The sequence below is a fragment of the Piliocolobus tephrosceles genome, chromosome 14 (genome assembly GCF_002776525.5).
Source record: "Piliocolobus tephrosceles isolate RC106 chromosome 14, ASM277652v3, whole genome shotgun sequence".
Classification (NCBI taxonomy): domain Eukaryota; kingdom Metazoa; phylum Chordata; class Mammalia; order Primates; family Cercopithecidae; genus Piliocolobus; species Piliocolobus tephrosceles.
In genome coordinates, this window is record NC_045447.1 from 46,580,624 (window position 1) to 46,593,717 (window position 13,094).

General features: G+C 46.2%; 1 protein-coding gene across 2 annotated transcripts in view; it reads right to left on the bottom strand.

The window, feature by feature from the left end:
* Positions 1-12,814, bottom strand: part of UBE2R2 (ubiquitin conjugating enzyme E2 R2) — a 111,857-nt gene extending 99,043 nt beyond the window's left edge. For both annotated transcript variants that reach the window (XM_023203336.3, XM_023203335.3), the window contains exon 1: positions 12,041-12,814. In XM_023203336.3, the coding sequence (XP_023059104.1) occupies positions 12,041-12,217 (177 nt within the window). In that variant the 5' untranslated portion in view covers positions 12,218-12,814. The remainder of the gene's footprint in view (positions 1-12,040) is intronic.
* Between the last annotated feature and the right edge of the window lie 280 nt (positions 12,815-13,094).

Below are 13,094 nucleotides of genomic sequence, written 5' to 3' on the forward strand. Positions count from 1 at the left end.
CATGAAGTTTTGTGGATGTTTTGCATAGAGGTGAAGTCTAGGCGTTTAGAGTACCCATCATCCAAAGAGTATATATTGTATCCATTAGGTAATTTCTCCTCACTTAGGCTGCCTCCATTCTCCCACCTTTCTGAGTATCCGATGTGTCCAAAACCAAATTCTTAGACTTACATTTTTCTCAATATTGGTACCATTCCCACCCTCCCCTTAAAGTAATGTTAAAGTTGCTATTAAAGAAATCAATTTGCTAACAAAAAGGCTTTCTGAAATATGATTTATCATTCTCTTATTCAAGTAGTCCAGAATTTTTTAAAAATCTATTTTTTTCTGTGGATTTAACAGACAAAAGGCCAGGCGTGGTGACTCACACCTATAATCCCAGCACTTTGTGAGGCCAAGGAAGGCAGATCACTTGAGGTAAGGAGTTCAATCCCAGCCTGGCCAATATGGTGAAACCCTGTCTCTACTAAAAATACAAAAATCAGGCCGGGGTAGTGGCTCACGCCTATAATCCCAGTACTTTGGGAAGCTGAGGCAGGCAGATCACCTGAGGTCAGGAATTCGAGACGGGTCTGGCCAACCGAGTGAAACCCCATCTCTACTGAAAATACAAAAAATTATCCAGGCATGGTGGCACACTCCTGTAATCCCAGCTACTCGGGAGGCTGAGACAGGAGAATCACTTGAACCTAGGAGACGGAGGCTGTAGTGAGCCAAGATTGTGCCATTGCACTCTAGCCAGGGCAACAAGAGCAAAACTCCATCTTGAAACAAAATAAGAGTAATACAAAAATTAACTGGGCATGCTGGCACATGCCTGTAATCCCAGCTACTCGGGAGGCTGAGCCAGGAGAATTGCTTAAACCAGGGAGGTGGAGGTTGCAGTGAGTCAAGTTCATGCTGCTGCACTCCAGCCTGGGCAACAGAGCGAGACTGAATCTCAAAAATAAATAAATAAAAAACAAAAATTAGCCCGGCGTGGTGGCACATGCCTGTAGTCCCAGCTACTTGGGAGGCTGAGGCAGGAGAACTGAATGAACCCAGGAGGCAGAGGTTGCAGTGAGACAGCCAAGATCACTCCACTGCACTCCAGCCTGGGTGACAGAGTGAGACTGTGACTGCAAAAAAAAAAAAAAAACAAAACTGAAGTCATCAAAATTTAAAATAGTTCCTTGTAAAACACTCCATAAGTCTGATTTTATTTATTTATTTTTTTTTTTTGAGACAGTCTCGCTCTGTTGCCCAGGCTAGTGTGCAGTAGTGGAACCTTGGCTCACTGCAACCTCAACCTCCCAGGTTCAAGCGATTCTTCTGCCTCAGCCTCCCGTGTAACTGGGATTATAGGCATGAGCCACCACAACCGGCTGATTTTGTGTTTTCAGTAGAGACGGGGTTTCACCATGTTGGTCAGGCTGGTCTTGAACTCCTGACCTCAGATGATCCACCACCCTTAGCCTCCCAAAGTCCTGGGACTACAGATGTGAGCCACCGCGCCCAGCCTAATTTTTAATTTTATGTTATTATTAATTTTTTTTTTTTGAGAGAGAGAGTCTTGCTACGTCGCCCAGGCTGGAGTGCAGTGGCACGATTTGGGCTCACTGCAACCTCCGCCTCCCGGGTTCAAGCGATTCTCCTGCCTCAGCCTCCTGAGTAGCTGAGATTACAGGCATGTGTCACACACCCGGCTAATTTTTGTATTTTTAGTACAGACAGCGTTTCACCATATTGGTGAGGCTGATCTCAAACTCCTGACCTCGTGATCTGCCCACCTTGGCCTCCCAAAGCACTGGGATTACAAGTGTGAGCCACCAAGCCCGGCCTAATTTTGTATTTTTAGTACAGATGGGGTTTCACCATGTTGGTCAGGCTGGTCTCGAACTCCTGATCTCAGGTAATCCGCCTACCTCAGCCTCCCAAAGTGCCGGGATTACAGGCATGGGCCACCACATCGAGCCAAATTTAATTTTTAATTTAATTTTATTAATTTTTTTTTTAGATGGAATTTCACTCTTGTTGCCCAGGTTGGAGTGCAATGGCACAGTCTCAGCTCACTGCAACTTCCACCTCCCACATTCAAACAATTCTCCTGCCTGAGCCTCCCAAGTAGCTGGGATTTCAGCCACATGCCACCACGCATGGCTAATTTTTGTAATTTTTGTATTTTCTTTTTTTTTTTGAGACGGAGTCTTGCTCTGTCGCCCAGGCTGGAGTGCAGTGGCTGGATCTCAGCTCACTGCAAGCTCCGCCTCCCGGGTTCACGCCATTCTCCTGCCTCAGCCTCCCCAGTAGCTGGGACCACAGGCGCCGGCCACCTCGCCCAGCTAATTTTTTGTATTTTTAGTAGAGACGGGGTTTCACCGTGTTAGTCAGGATGGTCTCGATCTTCTGACCTTGTGATCCGCCCGTCTCGGCCTCCCAAAGTGCTGGGATTACAGGCTTGAGCCACCGCGCCCGGCCGAATTTTTGTATTTTCAGTTGAGACAGGGTTTCGTCGTGTTGACCAGGCTGGTGTTGGGTGATCTGCCTGTCTTGGCCTCCCAAAGTGCTGGGATTACAGGCGTGAGCCACCGCACCCAGCCTATTTTATTTATTTTTAACTTATTTATTTTTGAGACTGAGTCTTGCTCTGTCACCCAGCTAGAGTACGGTGGCATGCTCATGGCTCGCTGCAGCCTTGATCTCCCAGGCTCAAGTGATCCTCTCACCTCAACTCAACCTCCTAAGTAGCTGAGACCAAAGACACAAACTACCATGCTTGGCTAATTTCTTTATTTTTATTTGAACAGAGTCAAAAAATAATAATAATAAGACAATAACCGAAACTTTTTTTTTTTTTTTTGAGGCAGAGTCTCACTGTCGCCCAGGCTGGAGTGCAGTGGCGTAATCTCGGCTCACTGCAACCTCTGCTTCCTGGGCTCAAGAGATTCTTCTGCCTCAGTCTCTCGGATAGCTGGGACTACAGGCTCATGACACCATGCCTGGCTAATTTTTGGATTTTTAGTAGCTATGGGGTTTCACTACGCTGGCCAGGCCAGGCTCGAACTTCTGAGCCTCTGCCTCCCAAAGTGCTGGGATTATAATCGTGAGCCACTGCACCCACCCAATAACCAAAACATTTTAAATGTATTTGTTACTAAATCAAATAAAGGTGTTTAAAGTGGACTATTCACTTTCCTTTTTTTTTTTAGGGGGAAGAGGACAGAGTCTCGCTCTGTCACCCAGACTGGAGTGCAGTGGCATGATCTCAGCTCACTGCAACCTCCGCCTCCTGGGTTCAAGTCATTCTCCTGTTTCAGCCTCCCAGATAGCTGGAACTACAGGCACGTGCTACCACGCCTGGCTAATTTTTTGTATTTTTAGTAGCTACAGGGTTTCATCGGGTTAGCCAGAATGGTCTCAATCTCCTGACCTCGTGATCCACCTGCCTCGGCCTCCCAAAGTGCTGGGATTACAAGTGTGAGCCACCATGCCTGGCCACTTTGCATCTTAAATACATATTCCAACACCTGAATTTTCCAATTATCATGTGGAAGATCATTTAATCAACATCAAACCTGGTGATGTGAACTAAATTTAGCTCTTCAACTTAGTATCTATCATTGCATTCACTCCAGAGTCAACTCATTTTGAGGTATATAAGCATAATCTCTGAATAACAATTTCTCACTGAATAAAATTGATATTAACACAACCAAAGAGGTTCCATTTTACTCAGGCATCTTCTGTAGGATTTTTTTTTTTTTTTTTTTTTTTTTTTTTTTGAGACAGAATTCTGTTCTGTGGCTCAGGTTGGAGTGCAGTGGCACAAGATTTCAGCCCACTGCAAACCTGCACCTCCTGGGTTCAAGTGATTCTCCTGCCTCAGCCTCCCGAGTAGCTGCGACTACGGGCACAAGCCACCACACCCAGCTAATTTTTCTATTTTTAGTAGAGACAGGGTTTCACCATATTGGCTATGCTGGTCTTGAACGCCTGACCTCAAGTGATCTGTCCATCTCAGCCTCCCAAAAGTGCTGGGATTACAGGTGTGAGCCACTGAGCCCAGCCAGCTCAGATATATCTGTAGTTGTATGTGAAGCAGTTCAAAAGAAGTTCGGAAACAAAAAAGAATTAAACCTTTTCAATATAATCTTTAAGCAAGATGGAAATCTGTAGTCCTAAACTCTGAATTCATACCTCTTCCTCACCGTTATTTTTCCATAACTAGATTGTCAGAGGTAGACTAATTTGCTGGATGGTCTCCTTTCTCTCACCTGTCTACAACTGACCACTAATACTAAGTTGAAAAGATGGAACAGAACATTTTATCATTACAGATAGTGGTTATGTTGAAAAATGGTCTAACTGGCCTTAAAGCTTTAAAAGCTTTGCTTTTGGACAAGCGTGGGGGCTCACGCCTGTAATCCCAACCCTTTGGGAGGCCGATGTGGGTGGATTACCTGAGGTCAGGAGTTTGAGACTAGCCTGACCAACATGGTGAAACCCCATCTCTACTAAAAATACAAAAATTAGCTGGGCGTGGTGGCACACGCCTGTAGTCCCAGCTACTCAGGAGGCTGAGGAGGAGAATCGCTTGAACGGGAGACGGAGGTTGTGGTGAGCCAAGACTGCACCACTGCGCTCCAGCTTGGGTGACAGAGAGACTCTGTCTCAAAAAAAAGAAAAATCTTTGCTTTTATTTGCCATTTGCAACTGCACCAGTAACGTCCACACCTCACATTTCTGTATTTTAAAGTCTGTAAAAAGATTTTTATAAAGATCATTCTTTTTGGGATTTTCTGTTGTTGTTGTTTGCCTCCCAAAGTGCTGGGATCACAGGCGTGAGCCACCACACCTGGCCGATCACTTAAAAGTTCTAAGGTTATCACTGTTCCAATACTTTCACTTACTATCCTTAAGGAAGTGACTTTTCCTACAATTTGCTTTTCCTTTAATGAGTACTCAATAAAAACTTTTCCTGACACGAAAGGTGAAAAAAGGAGAATCAATGCAGAGTATTAATTAGGACCTAAATCCTTCATTCCAGGAAGAAATAATCCTTATTTTAGCAAATCTAAGAAATTGAAACTGGCATTTAAAAAAAAATTTACCAAAAGATTTCAATGACACGGTCTCTCACAACTAGGTTATAAGTACCACTTGGCTGATGGCAATTATAAGACTTTATGGATTCTGAGAAATTTTTTTTTTTTTTTTTGAGACAGAGACTCATTCTGTTGCATAGGCTAGAGTGCACTGGTGTGATCTAGGCTCACTGCAGCCTCCACCTCCTGGGTTCAAGCGATTCTCCTGCCTCAGCCTTCCAAGTAGCTGGGACTGCAGGTATGCACCATCACACCGGCTAATTTTTGTATTTTTAGTAGAGACGGGGTTTTATCATGTTGGCCAGGCTGGTCTTCAACTTCCGACATCAGGCGATCCACCGACCTCGGCCTCCCAAAGTGCTGGGGTTACAGGCATGAGCCAACATACCTGGCCATTTAAGAAATTTCTTAGCCGGGTGCGGTGGCTCACGCCTGTAATCTCAGCACTTTGGGAGGCTGAGGCAGGGGGATCATGAGGTCAGGAGATCAAGACCATCCTGGCTAACACGGTGAAACCCTGTCTCTACTAAAAATACAAAAAATTAGCCAGGCATGGTGGCAGGTGCCTGTAGTCCCAGCTACTCAGAAGGCTGAGGCAGAAAAATGGCGTGAACCCGGGAGGCGGAGGATGCAGTCAGCCGAGATCACGCCACTGCACTCCAGCCTGGGCAACAGAGCAAGACTCCATCTCAAAAAAAAAAAAAAAAAAAGGAAGAAATTTCTTAATCCAAAATAAGTTAAAAGGTAGAAAAATATGCATCTTGTAATCAACTAAGCAGGATAAAAGCATATTCTATGAAAAACTAAGGTATCATATTTGGTTTGAAAAACTTTCTGAGAAACAAACAGTGAAACTTCATTTAGTTTCCAAAACCCTTAAACCTTAACTGTGTTTCCATTTATATAACATTGCCTTAGTTCACCCAGCACTCAAGACAACTTCATCTTCCAGAAAAAGACACAGTTAAATGCCCTAAGAGGTAGTTTCAAAGTTAACTGAGAGAAATGGGGGAATAAAAGAGCATTTGTTTTATAATTTTAAAAGAGCTATTTAAAATTGTCTTTAAGTTGCCTAAATACCTTAAAAGAAGATTCTTAGCTTATCGGCAAACCCTCTGAAAAAATATATAAAATTAGTTTACGTGTGCCCATTTTCTCTGAGAAATTTCTTCAATTTCTCAAAGAAATCCCTGTCTCAAAAAGGCAAACAATCATTTTCCTAAAAAATTTTTTTCAGCCAGGCACAATGGCTCACGCTTTTAATCCCAGCACTTTGGGGGGCCAAGGCGGGTGGATCACCTGAGGCCAGGAGTTTGAGACTAGCCTGGACAACACGGTGAAACCCCGTTTCCATGAAAAATACAAAAATTAGCCGGGTGTGCTGGTGCGCACCTGTAATCCCAGCTACCCAGGAGGCTAAGGCAGGAGAACTGCTTGAACCCGGGAGGCAGAGGTTGCAGTGAGCCAAGATCGTGCCACTGCACTTCAGCCTGTGCAACAGAGTAAGACTCCATCTATGAAAAAAAAATTTTTTTTTCAACTATATTTTACCAATTAAAAAGTCATAAAATAGGCTGGGTGCAATGGCTCAGACCTATAATTCACAGTGCTTTGGGAGGCTGAGGCGGGAGGATTACTTGAGCCCAGGAGTTCAAGACAAGCCTGGACAACATAGTGAGAGACTGTCTCTAAAATAATAATAATAGGCTGGGCGCATTGGCTCACATCTGTAACCCCAGCACTTTGGGAGGCCGAGGTGGGCAGATCACTTGAGGCCAGGAGTTCAAAGGCAGCCTGGCCAACATGGCAAAAACCCCGTCTCTACTAAAAATTAGAAAATTAGCCAGGCACAGTGGCACACACCTGCAATCCCAGCTACTTGGGAGGCTGAGGCACGAGAATTGCTTCAACACAGGAGATAGAGGTTGCAGTGAGCCGAAATAGCACCACCGCACTCCAGCCTGAGCGACAGAGTGAGACTCTGTTGGAAAAAAAAAAAAAATTTAGAAGAAGAAAAAGAAAAAAAGAAATAAAATATCTAAATATCTAAGTCTGTCTTGTTTTTTTAAGGGGGAAGAGGGATGGCAGAAAACAGATTCATTCATTGCAGAACAAATGAAGCACAGGAAATAATGCATATTCTCTTATAAAAAAAAAATTATCTGGCTGGGTGTGGTAGCTCATATCTGTAACACCAGCACTTTGGGAGGCCAAGGTGGGAGGACTGTTTGAAGTCAGGAGTTTGAGACCAGCCTGGCCTATGAGACCCTTTATGTCCCCCAAAAAAATTTTTTTAATTAAAACAAGTGTGGTACGCAACTGCAGTCCCAGTTACTCAGGAGGGTGAGGCAAGAGGATCCCTTGAGCCCAAGCGTTTAAGGTTGCAGTGAGCTATTATCACACCACTGCACTCCAGCCTGGGCAACAGAGTGAGACCCTATCTCTTTAAAAAAAAAAAAGTTTGGAAGACTTTCTTTAATATAAGTCAGTGTAGACTAGGCGTGGTGGCTCAGGCCTGTAATCCCAGCACTTTGGGAGGCCAAGGTGGGCGGGATCACCTGAGGTCAGGAGTTCAAGACCAGCCTGACCAACATGGAGAAACCTCGTCTCTACCAAAAATATAAAATTAGCTGGGCGTGGTGGTGCATGCCTGTAATCTCACCTACTCAGGAGGCTGAGGCAGGAGAAATCGCTTAAACCCAGGAGGCAGAGACTGCAGGGAGCCGAGATGGCTCCAATGCACTCCAGCCTGGGCAATAAAAGCAAAACTGTCTCAAAAAATATATATATACACACACACACACACACACACACACACATATATATGTATATATTTAGGTCTAACAAAGATGTTCCTAATACAGAAAACTTTAAGTATATAACAAATACTTTCTAAATTACCAGGTTGGAGTTTTCTAAAAATGGAACACACCTATATTTCATTATTTCAATCAAATTATTTAATAAAATCAAAACTATAAAATGTTAGGAGTGGTGGCTCAGGCCTCTAACTGCGATTACATTTTGAGAGGCTGAGATGGGCAGATCACTTAAGGTCAGGGGTCCAAGACCAGCCTGGCCAACATGGCGAAACTCCATCTCTACTAAAACTACAAAAAGAATTAGCCAGGTTTCATGGCACACACTTGTAATCCCAGCTACTCAGAAGGCTAAGGCAGGAGAGTCACTTGAACCCAGGAGGCAGGAGAATCGCTTGAAGCCAGGAGGCAGAGATTAGAGTGAGCCGAGATCGTGCCACTGCACTCCAGCCTGGCAACAGAGTGAGACTCCGTCTCAAAAAAAGTTGTTGTGCATATCATAAAAGAGGCACTCTTTCTGACTCTAGACTCACTGCTATAATGCTTTAGATAAATAATGCAAAAGTTCTAAGGAGGTTCAGTACTAAAACACCCACACTAAGCTACAATCCTTAGCAGGAGTTATTTGAAAATATAGTTCCAGCCAGGCATGGTCTCACACAGGTAAACCCAGCACTTTGGGTGGCTGACAAGGGAGGATCCCTTGAACCCAGGAGTTTGAGACCAGCCTGGACAAAACAGTGAGACCCCACCTCACTTAACAAATACTGAAGAAAAAAAAAAATTAGCCAGGCGTAGTCACGCCTGTAGTCCCAGCCACTCAGGGGGCTGAGGTGGGAGGACTGCTTGAGCCTAGGAGGTGGAAGCTGCAGTGAGCCATGATCACACCACTGTACCCCAAACTGAGTGACAGAGCAAGACCCTGAAAAAGTTCCTTTGAAAAGAAAAGGGGTGAACTTGTTAAAAGTCTTCATTAGCTACTGACTTGACCAACAATTTATTTTTCTATTAATAATAAAATTCCGACTTGCTCCATGGTAGCAAAATAAGAAACTAGACAAAAATACAGTAAGGCCAAAAAAGATTGTATAGTATTCAGAATGGACAGAAGAAAACTATCTTTGCTCATTCTATATCTATATGGCCCAAAGCTAAGAATCACACAGATTGGAGATATTAAATAAGCAAAAGCAGGATGAATCAAAAAATTATGTGAAATACAGGTCTCACAAATCTCTAACGCAGATCCTGTGATTAAGAGACAAGAGCCAACCATTTCAGAGTGAAAAAGATCAGCTAGAAACCTTTTCATAAATATAAAAGTTAAAGGAGTTACGGTATGAAAAATGTAAAGAATGACTGGCAGTCCCACTGCCTTCACAAATGACTATGCCAAAAAGGGAAAAGAGTTTAACTTGAAAATAAATGGTACTAAATATTCAAGGACTAACATTTAATAAGGGAAAAGAGTGGTATGGTAGGGAAAGCTCTGTGCCAACTTTTAACTGCAGCTGTAGTGAAACACACTAAAAGCCTTGTCCTAAGACAAAAACAGTAAAATAAAAACAATGGTTTTAAACATATCCCCAGTGTTAACTGTTCATGACCATAAATTTGCCTTTTTCTAATGAAGGACTAATGGGATAAAAGGCCATATAATAAGGGAAAAACTAGTAGAAAACAAAATCGAACAAACTTCTCACACAAGACTAAACCACAAAACCTGTTTACAAATTTTCAAACATGTCAGAATTAAAGGTAAAAACACTCAAAGCTTAAGAAATCTAACGTCGCAAAGGAGATTAAATCGTTCTTTTTAAATAAGGACTGAAGTTCAGAGGCATTTAATTTAAATCAGTATATGAACACAAGGAATCCTTCCATACTACCTATTTCAAACAGATAGGGTTCTCCTTTCCCAGACTTACACACAAATATTACAATTTGCAACCCATTATTTTCTCTCATGTACAAGTTTTTTTTTTTTCTGTTGTTTTTAACTGTATTGGAGTGAGATTATTCTAACTAGTAACCATTTATTTACTTTAAATATCGGTTGTACCAAACAATGACATTTTTTGGAAAATAAACTTTATTCCACTAACATTAGCCAGCAGATTTTGCTAAACAATGCTTTGTCAGAGAAGGCATCATGGCCAGGCCGGTGGCTCACACCTATAATCCCAGCACTTTGGGAGGCCGAAGTGGGCTGATCACAGGGTCAGGAGTTCGAGACCAGCCTGGCCAATATGGTGAAACCCCATCTCTACTAAAATACAAAAATTAGCTGGGTGTGGTGGTGTGCACCTGTAGTCCCAGCTGCTTGGGAGGCTGAGGCAGGAGAATCTCTTGAACCTGGGAGGCAGTGGTTGCACTGAGACGAGATTACGCCACTGCACTCCAGCCAGGGTGACAGAGCAAGACTCAGTCTCAAAAAAAAAAAAAAAAAAAAAGAAAGGCATCACATATATTCAATTTTGTACAACTAATTTTTCCAGTATGCATAAAAATTTATATTTGACAACAGAGAATATGCTTCAACATAAACACAGGAATACCTTTCCACTTTGTTACTAATAACTTGCATTTAGAAATTTTAAATACCTCCATCTGAAAAGTACAGGGTAGGCTGACCACAAAAGATGAAGCCTAACAGTTGGTAGGGGTACTGCACTTACGTAATATTCTAAAAACGTGCTTTTTCTAAGTATTCAGTGACTATCACAGTAGCGAATATTAAACATTCCTGTATAAATCCCATCTCCTATAAAGTTGACCTAATTTCAAGCATAAAACTAAGATTTCCACCTTTAGAAGGGTAGAAAACAAGAGTTAAGTAATTGGGTAGTCCTAAAAATACACATCACAACTACATGACTAAGATACTCATTTAAAACTTGTGCCAAGATAACCCCTCCCTTCCAAACTGAAATTGACTCACTGGCCTATTTTACTTAATTTTGGAAATAAAAAAATAAAACTAAATGGATTCCTAAGCACTCATTTCCTCTGTCTCTGCCCGCATCATTTAAAACATTCAAACTTTCAATCTGTGATTCCTCCCTGCAAAAACACTCAAGTAAAAACAAAACAAAACAAACACTCATTATCTCCAGGTTAACTACCTTGGAGTTAAAAAAAATCATTAGATTCTAGAATAACCACTGTTCTAAAACCATATGAAACAACAGAAACAATGTCTGTGGTCGCTAAGCAAACATATATCCCACCCAGAGAAGCGATCTCGCCTCAGATAACTTGTCACCTGTGAGACCACCCCTTTAGCTAGAGTTAACCACTTGAGAAGGTTTCAATTTTGTCTCTGAAAGTGGGAAGCTATCAATCTCCCTACATGACTCGTTCCACCCTCTGTGGATATTTCTACCTGTAGAAAAAAAGGTTGGCAAACTTGGTGGCACGGTGAGGACAAAGGGCATTTTGAAAGAACCAGTGACTGAGGTAAGCAGAGAATGTGAGCGGAAAGAGGGTTAAAGTTCCCCCAAAAGGATAATGACAAGACGACGCAGGCACCCCTTTTTTTTTTAACCACCCCTAGGGTCCCATTGTTCACCACCACCCATTGGAATGCAAAGTTGGCACTACCACTACCCAAGAAGTCCAACAAATCCTCAAAATGTCAGGGCACTCGGCAGCTTCTTAAATGACAAGCTGGTGCCCCTCCCCCACCCTCACCCCCCACCCCCCAAGAAAGAAAAGTCCAATCCAGTCGGTGCAGGTCACCCTGCCCTCTGGGGCAGTTCCAGCCTGCGCAGGGAGGGGTTCCGACGGGAGGACCAGAAAACACAGACAGACCACTGCTCTTTCCACCCGCCCTCAGCTGGGGAAACAAAGACGGCCTCCTCCGCCTGTAGCCACTACCCTAACCAGAGAGACTCTCCGATTTCCCGGTGCAGCCTGCCCTCGCGCCCTCGCCCGCGCCCCCGCCCCCATGACAAAGAAAAGGCACTCGGCGAGCAAGGCCTTCCTGCCTCCACAGATGGGGGAGGGGGCTGCCGAGATGAGGAGCCCCCTCCACTGGCCCGTGCTCATACTCCTGGTCCCAGGAACGGCAGAAAGCGGCGGGGAGCCGGAGGCCTCGGCCGCGGAGCCAGGGTCCAGGAGTGGGGGTGAGAGTACCTTGAAGTAGCCGCCTTCGTAGAGGGTGTTGGGGGGCCCGAAGATGGCCACCTCCCAGTTGTAGAGGTCGGACTCGTCCACCAGGGTGATCCGGAAGCCCTCCACCGGTTCCTCCTGCAGGGATTTCAGCTCGAGCATCAGGGCCTTCTGCGAGCTGGTCATCTGCTGCTGGGCCATCGCGGCGGCGGCGGCGGCGCCGGGCCCGGGCCCCAGTCCTCACGCACCGGCCGGGCCGGACCAGGCCCCTCCCCTCCGCTCGCCCTCGGGCCGGGCCGCACGGGGCCCCGGTCTTCACACACCCGGCGGGCCGGACCAGGCCCCACACGGCCCGTGGGCCCGCCCGGGGTCCTCCTCACACACGACGCGGGCCGGGCCGGGCCCTTCTCCTCACACTCGGGCCAGGCGAGAGGAGAGGTCGAGGGAGTTAGGGGAATTCGCTCCGGGTCCCGGTCCCGGTCCTCCCCCCCCCGGGGGGGGGCCCCAACTTTGGGGGGGGGGGAGAGGAGGTGGAAGCGGAGGAAGGCGGCGGAGGGCCGGCGATGGTGAAGGGAGGGGGCCGGGCCGGCCCGGGAACGCCGCGCTCGCTCGCCCTCTCGTTCTCTTCGGGGGCCGTAGGGGCCGGAGGGCGCGCGGGGCTGGAGGGGGTGGGGGAAGAGCGGCGTGCGGGGGTCTCGCGGCAGTGGCGGCGGCGGCTGCGCGGGGGGAGGGGCGACGGAGGAGGAGGAGGAGGAGGAGAGCGAGAGCGCCTCGCGCCGCGGGAGCGACGGAGCCGAGAAGCAGGGAGGGAGGGAAGGAGGGAGAGAGGGAGGAGGGGCGCACGCCGGGAGCTGGGCGGCTCTCAGCGGCCGGCGGCCCGACGCGCGTGCGCGCGCCCCTCCCTCCCCTCCCCCCACCGTGCCTGGCTCTCCTACACTACCACCTCCTCCTCCTCCTCCCGCTTCCACGCCTCCTTTTGGCCTCCCGCGCGGTCGCGGCGCTTTGTGACGCCGGCGCGTGTCCCCCGCCCATAAAGAGCCCAGAGGCAGCGGGGACCGAGGGTGGGCGCAGGGATTGC